The sequence below is a fragment of the Chaetodon trifascialis genome, chromosome 24 (assembly GCF_039877785.1).
Source record: "Chaetodon trifascialis isolate fChaTrf1 chromosome 24, fChaTrf1.hap1, whole genome shotgun sequence".
Lineage (NCBI taxonomy): Eukaryota > Metazoa > Chordata > Actinopteri > Chaetodontiformes > Chaetodontidae > Chaetodon > Chaetodon trifascialis.
Genome location: NC_092079.1, coordinates 6,260,742 through 6,268,312, shown reverse-complemented (window position 1 = coordinate 6,268,312; position 7,571 = coordinate 6,260,742). Strand labels below are relative to the sequence as shown.

Genomic DNA, 7,571 nt, shown 5'->3' with positions numbered 1-7,571 from the left:
TATGTCGACAGGGAATTTACACCTTTTTCAAGATTATGTATTATTATAATCAACATGAATTTTGTTTTTATTGTAATTAACATTAATCTGACAATAAATCTCAAAAAGTAAAAAAAAACATTAGAAATGTAGTACAATGGGTATGAAACATGCACATACAAGAAAAATAATTATCAAATAAATCACAGATCTAATGAGACATTTCAGATCAAACATACAAAAAGTGGCAAAAGTGTGAAATCTGAGCTTCACGAGGCTAAATTTAGTTAGCTTCGAAACCCAAATTAACATTGTCGGGGAACAAACGTTCCGCTTGTGTTTCCAGGGGGAACGTTTTCCGTGGCGATCCCCACTTTAACTATACGGAAGTGTTCAACATAAAGCAGAGAGTGAGAAGTCAGACAGAATGAGGGCAAGGTAATACTCAGACCTGATATATTTCATTATTTTTCTCTAATGTATCATTGCTGTTGGTCAAATAGAGCTTAAGAATGACACTTCCTACTTTGGCGGTCTGTTTTCAAAATGAAAGCGCAACGACCATTAAACGCTTAATGCGCTCACGTTTCGTTTTTTGTGAGCAGAATATCACATTAAGCCGCCCTTAAAAACGCAAAATTAGTCTTTAATATTTCCTTGTTTCCTTGCAAATGTCCGTAACTTCTCTGGACAGACCTGAACAACACGGACGTCATATGACAACAGAAACTTTTATTTTGAAAATGAACTAACCGGACTTGGCAGTTCCGAGTTTTCTCTTTGACAACATTAAGTACTTTCAAATTTACGATTAGTGGCTAATAATAAGTAAAAAATGTTGTACTTTACATGGACTATTAACGTGGTGAAAAATTCTACACTTCCCACCATGTTTTGATAGTTTTATTCATATTTGTTGAAGCCTGTCTGCCGCTTGTAAACTCAAACCAGTTGTCTTCAGACATGTCAGGACACGTCAGGACCAGTAATCTGTGACTAGATTTGCTTCTTAATCACTCATTTCAGTTTGGTGTTGTGTATAAATTGGACAAATTGCTAGATTTGACAGCCCTTATCCATTATTTTAAATTGGTGTAGTATCTAAATGGGTACAAAAGTGCTGTAAACAAACTTTAGTGAGTATATGTGTCATTCTTGAGGTACATTCTGGCTTTATATACTTCATTTATGAATCTATCTGATCTCATGAGAAAGTTATTTGGCTACTGAGAATCACTCATTGATCATCTGATTACTGTATACTAATCTGTAGCCTGTAATTCATATCACTGTCGGGCTGCAAGTAATTATTTTCATTATCAAAAGTAAGTTTTTATTGTTAAAATGAAAAACTTCCTACCAGACCCTAAAATGTCACTATGAAAACAAAACCAATAATAACAAGAGCAAAAGTAATTTGGAAAAATGCCTTAAAGATTGATTATCAGAATAATTGCTGATTATTTTTCTGCTCTTTCTGTTTCAGCTCTACAGTATATGATTCATTCAGTTATTGGAACAAATCGACTATTTCTGGACTCTATCCACACTGTAAAAGTGCTTCGTTGATCTGCCGCTGATTTTTTTTTTTTTTTTATCTCTGACACGTATTATAGATCTCACAATGGAGGGAACTTCCAAAAGTGATGCTGCAGGCCAGCCCTCTGTTGCTGCTCAGGTTCCTTTCCTTCACCTGTGTAACACTTTAGAGAAAATCCAGAAGTCTAAACTCCGTCCAGACAAATCCAGGATCCTTGGGGATTTTATTGGGTCATGGAGGAAGTTTCATTCTGCCCTCCACAAAGACAACCCCAAAACAACAGACTCTTTCTACCCAGCTATGCGCCTCATCGTCCCCCCGTTCGAACGAGAGCGTATGGCGTATGGCATCAAAGAGAGCATGTTGGCTAAACTCTACATTGATGTATTAGGTCTCCCAAAGAATGGCCCAGAAGCCAATAAGCTGCTGAACTACCGTGCTCCGACTACATCCCAAGGAGAAGCTGGAGACTTTGCCGGCATGGCGTACTTCGTGCTGAAGAAACGGTGCACCAGTCAGGGAAACCTCAGCGTCAAAGAAGTCAATGACTTTCTGGACTCTGTGGCCATCAACAACGCCAACAAGCAGAAGGATCTTGTGAAGAAGAGTCTGCTGCACCTCATCACCCAGAGCTCGGCTCTTGAGCAAAAATGGCTCATCAGAATGATCCTGAAGGATATGAAGCTTGGGATCAGCAAAGAAACTGTTCTCCAGGTCTTCCACCCAGATGCTGCTGACCTCTACAATGTCATCACAGACTTAAACAAGTTGTGTCTGCAGCTCCACAACCCCTCTGTGTCTTTAAGTGAAGTCTCTATCGGACTCTTCTCTGCTTTCAAGCCTATGCTGGCGGCTGTTGCGAACATCCGCAATGTGGAGAAACAGATGGGGAACAGCCCTTTTTACATTCAGACCAAGCTGGATGGGGAGCGCATACAACTGCACAAAGACGGGGACGTGTACAAGTACTTTAGCCGAAATGCCTTTGAATACACCCAGCAGTTTGGAGGTTCCCCACTGGAGGGCTCGCTGACACCTTACATCCACAATGTTTTCAAAAGCCACGTCGTAAACTGTATCCTCGACGGTGAGATGATGGCGTACAACCCGACCACTGAGACCTTCATGCAGAAAGGGAGCAAATTTGACATCAAGAGACTGATGGACGACTCTGAGCTGCAGACGTGCTTCTGCGTGTTTGATGTGTTGTTAGTCAACGACCAGAAGCTTGGCAAGGAAACTCTGAAGAAGCGCTCCGAGACCCTTCAGACAGTTTTCACCCCCGTCAAGGGAAGGATACACCTGGTGCCAAAGACAGACGGCAGAACCATGCAGGAGGTGGTGAATGCCCTCAACGATGCCATTGACAACAGAGAGGAGGGGATCATGGTGAAGGATCCTTTATCCATCTACAAACCTGACAAGCGGGGGGAGGGATGGCTGAAGATAAAGCCAGAATATGTGGATGGCTTGATGGATGAGCTCGACCTGCTGATTGTCGGTGGCTACTGGGGGAAAGGGAGACGGGGTGGTATGATGTCCCATTTCTTATGTGCCGTTGCTGAAGCTCCAAAGCCTGGTGAGAAACCCTCAGTTTTCCACACTCTCTGCCGCATCGGCTCTGGCTACACCATGAAGGAGTTGTACGACCTTGGTTTAAAGCTAGCCGAGCACTGGAAAGTCTATCGGAAAAATGACCCACCAGCATCCATCCTGTGTGGAACAGAGAAACCAGAAGTTTACATTGAACCCTGCAACTCGGTCATCATTCAGGTCAAGGCGGCTGAGATAGTGGGAAGCGACATGTATAAAACCAACTGCACCCTGCGCTTCCCCAGGATTGAGAAGATCCGTGATGACAAGGAGTGGCACCAGTGCATGACGCTGGCAGAGCTGGATCAGTTCCGTAGTAAGGCGTCTGGGAAACTGGCCTCGCGGCACCTTCGCATCAATGACGATGAACCACAAAAGAAGAAGCGCAAGCTGCCAGCCAAACCTAAGAAGGTGGTCGGCATCATTGACCACTTCAAGCCCCAGGACCTCTCTGGGGTTACAAAAGAGACTGATATGTTTGAGGACGTGGAGTTCTGTATCCTGAATGGCACAGAGGATCACTCCAAGGCTGAGCTGGAAAAGGGCGTAGCCAGGTAACATGACGTCTGAGAGAAAAGCCTTCTGTGCTGTTTAATTGTTGAATTGTTGTTGAATTAAAACATACAATGAGGACGACCATGATAGCAGTACAAACAAGCGTGAATGGTGTGACTTTATTTAGTTGATATGGCCAAGATGTCAGAAAACACTTTTGCTTATTTAACATTAGCATTGATGTTTTTGTCCACCTGATGAATTTAAGTCCAGTGATCACTCTACTTTTAGCTCTGTTTTGCTCCTCATCGGTGTCTGAGGAAAATATCGCTCCACAGCTGCTAAATACTCCACTGTGTTCAGCAGCTAGTTACTAACTGTGTCTGTCTGCACTGGGCAGGCAGCGTTTTGCTCACAGAGCTTTTTTCCTGAAAACAGCTGTGTCTGAAAACTACATTGATGACAGCAAGTGAACCAAAACAGTTAAGTTGGGGGCCAGTAAACCAAAATAGTGAGTTGAAAGATGCTAAAATGTGAAGAGGGTGCTGAGTTTTTGTTGCATTTTATTGCTTATGAATTAAACTTGATGTTGTTTTCCCATGAGGTGTGGAGGTATCGTGGTTCAGAACCCGGGACGGGACACCTACTGCGTGATTGCCGGATTGGAGAACATGCGTGTGAAGAACCTGATTTCGTCCGACCAGCATGACTTGGTGTGGGCCTCCTGGTTGCTGGAGTGCCTGGACCAGAAGGAGGTGGTCCCGTGGCAGCCACGTCACATGATCCACATGTCGCCCTCCACTAGGGAGCACTTTGCCAAGGAGTACGACAGTTATGGCGACAGCTACTTTGTGGAGACAGATGAGCAGCAGCTGCGGGAGGTGTTTGGCCGGATCAGCAGCGCGGATGCGTCCGTGAACGTCTGCCAGGTGGAGCAGCGTTACGGCTGGGAAGACCTTCCCACCAGCATGTTCAGACCCTTCAAGGTTTACATGGACAGCTACGCCGACATAGGAGACCCTAAAACCGCCTTGCCAGCCACCTGTTTGGACATCAGGGCGCTGGAGTTTCGCTACCATGGAGGGGTGGTGATGCAGAAAATAGAGGAGGGAGTCTCTCATGTCATTATCGCAGAGGAAACAAGACTTCTGGATTTAAGGACTCTGAGGCGCTGCTTTAGGAAGAAGTTTAAGATTGTAAGAGACTCATGGGTCACTGATTCAATCACAGCGGGGTATCTGATGAACGACACTGACTACTTAGTTTGACGGCTTTTGATCGTAACTACAGGGGTTAAATTGACCATGGAGAGTAATCCTCTTTAGCTTGCATTTAATTAATTCCTAATAAGTTCAGACAGGCAAAATTATGGTTAAGGGTTCGATAAGAGATGTGTTTTAAAACTACACTGGGATGTTACTTCTAAGGGCTTTCAAGCGACCTTTATGAGTTTTATTTTTGTGTTCTTAATGAGTGATTCAGGCTGCTTGTTCTTTTGTTATTGGTTTTAAATTGATGGGCTGCTGTGAAAGTCAGGAAGGCCATGATTGTTTTTTTTCAGTTGTGAAAGTTAGAATCGTATGAGGAAGAATTCAGATACGGAAGCTGATTCATCTTTTTTCAAATACACCTTCCTGAAACTTTTAGCCAAGCTGTTATCAACTGGTTTTTATGGGAAGGAAAATAAGTTTTCCACTATACCAAAACTGAGGGAATTCGTCCTAAAAACAAGGTATAGTTTTCTGGGAATATGTGGCCTCGTCGTACTTTTTGTGATGTGTGTGCAAAACGCGGGTTGTTGTGCTGAGTCTTGAACAGATGGCTCTCTTTTTGTGATCTGTGCCTTTGTGCTTTTATGTCTGTTTAATTGTATATTAAGTAGCACTCTAATAAATATCTTCATTTGCTTTAAAATACAGGAAGGACTGGTGTGGCAAATTTGTTTTCTATCATGAACTGCAATGGAATGTCTGTGAAGTGGTGGCCTTTGCCTTGGCTCTTCAGCGTGTATTCAGCAGGCGGAGAGACCAAGGGACACCACAGGGGTACGTTAAAATCGGTTCAGCTCAAGGCCCTTGAAAAAGATGTCTCCATGTTTTCCCATTTTCAAAAATGTCATCAGTGTTCCTTGGGACTCATTGATATGTTATAACCTTCATTACCATTGCCTCTAGGGTGCAGGTAGCTGCCTGTGGTGTCCTGGGTATTGTTGTGCTTAAATGCCGCATGAATACATTGTCAAAGTAAAAATGATGAGGTACCTGTTCCTAATCATATACTCTGAATAATGGCCCTCGTTGGCATGTTGCAGTGTTTCCCATAGGGTTTGATTTTTTTTGTAATTTTCAAATCACTGTTAAACAAATGAATTAAAATTCTACCTTGGCAGTTTAGGCACTGTTCCAGCTAATGTAAGAGATATACCGCTTTTGTGAAAAACAACACAACAGCACAAAACAGTGAAGAGCTAATTGATCTTCATTAGTGATTTAAAAAAAAAAGAAACTGTACCTCAGTAAGCATTCTGTGATCTGTCGCCCACTCTGGACTATTTCCAGGTTATGCGGAGCGAGTGTTTGACTGACAGGCTTTAATTAGAGGTACTCAGCTAGTGCTTATTCCAATGTGGCTTTGTGCATGTGATGTGTCGCTGCAGCACAACTGCTGGTCATGAAAAATCTAACTGGTGGTCCTCTAAAAGGACTCGCACGAGCAGATTCTCGGTCATCTGGAGATGAAAACAGCAGCCCCGCAAACAGCCGCTGAAGGCTAGCATTGCACAAATACTATGTCCTAATGGGATAATTGCTCTAATTAGGCTGGCTGTGGCTACTGGAGAGACGGAACCAGCAAACACACTGGACACAAGCAGAAACAAGTGGTTTGGAAGTGGCGCCGAGACGACCAGCGGCTGCATGCGCTCAGCTGAAAGAAATGAGCTCCTGCAGAGACCAAACAGAGGCTCGTGGCTGCAGGGAAGGGTTGTCTGCAGCAATGAGCACGGCCCACCTTCACTGAAGAAAGTCAGTCATAAACAAGAGAGAGTCAAGCTGCACAAGCGTCACAAAACATTGCCAAAATTATAGGGAAGTCTGAAAAAAATAATTTTGTGTAGCATAAGTACACTATGTTTTGCCTGATTTATCTTGTGACCCCTTGTGGGGTTCCTGACCCATGGGTTTGGAACCATTAGGTTAACGTAGACCTGTTTGTTGTTGAAATTTCAATCAAAAGCTCAAAATTTCTCCACCATAACAAATACTTTTTAAATGGATTAAAACATGCAAAAGCATTGGTGTGCTTTCAAACAGGAAACTGTCTTTTTTTTTTTTCTTTTTCTTTTTTTTTTTATGACAAGAGCATCTTGCCTGAGGCTGAAACCAGGTGAGTTCCAACCTGTCTGACTGGTCCAGTGTCAAGTCAACTGCAATATAAGCTGTAATAAGTCTGCCAGTGGACATTTTCAGAATAAAACAATTATCAATAAATGTCCTGATCTAGTCAGCGCGTTTCAGTGTTCCGTGTCATCTGTACAGCTGCATGTTTTTGCTTTAAATGGTTTTAGTCTTTCTTTACCTTTTGTGCTGCAGACCTAAATAGCTGAGCTGGTGTTTATTTTGGAGTCTGACATCATGGGCTTTCATTCTGAAGTCACAGTTAGAACATTTCTGGGTGACATTTTAGCTGACTCTATCGGACTTGACTCACATTAGTACCGAGGGATGCGGCGACTGCGGTGCGCGCGCATAACGTCAGAGGCGGAGATGTTTTGTCAAGTTATCAAGATGAGCTAGCACAATACTGGATGTTCAACAATTTGATCTTCAAAATAAAAGAATGGCGTCCCTTGCTTTTTGAGCTGAACAGTGCGGGGGAGGGGGGAGTACTGAAGAAATCTCAGTAGGAAAAGTCAGTGTTTAGTTGAACTGCTCATAAATTTAGATTAGGAGTCACAAATAGATGC

At 43.2% G+C, this 7,571-nt stretch overlaps 1 protein-coding gene across 1 annotated transcript; it reads left to right on the top strand.

The window, feature by feature from the left end:
- The first annotated feature begins 351 nt into the window (after positions 1–351).
- On the top strand, positions 352–5,529 carry lig4 (ligase IV, DNA, ATP-dependent). Its single transcript, XM_070993931.1, has 3 exons — positions 352–417; positions 1,466–3,666; positions 4,212–5,529. Exons 2-3 carry the CDS (start codon positions 1,604–1,606, stop codon positions 4,873–4,875), a joined length of 2,727 nt encoding a protein of 908 aa, XP_070850032.1. The 5' UTR covers positions 352–417; positions 1,466–1,603; the 3' UTR covers positions 4,876–5,529.
- The last annotated feature ends 2,042 nt before the right edge of the window (positions 5,530–7,571 follow it).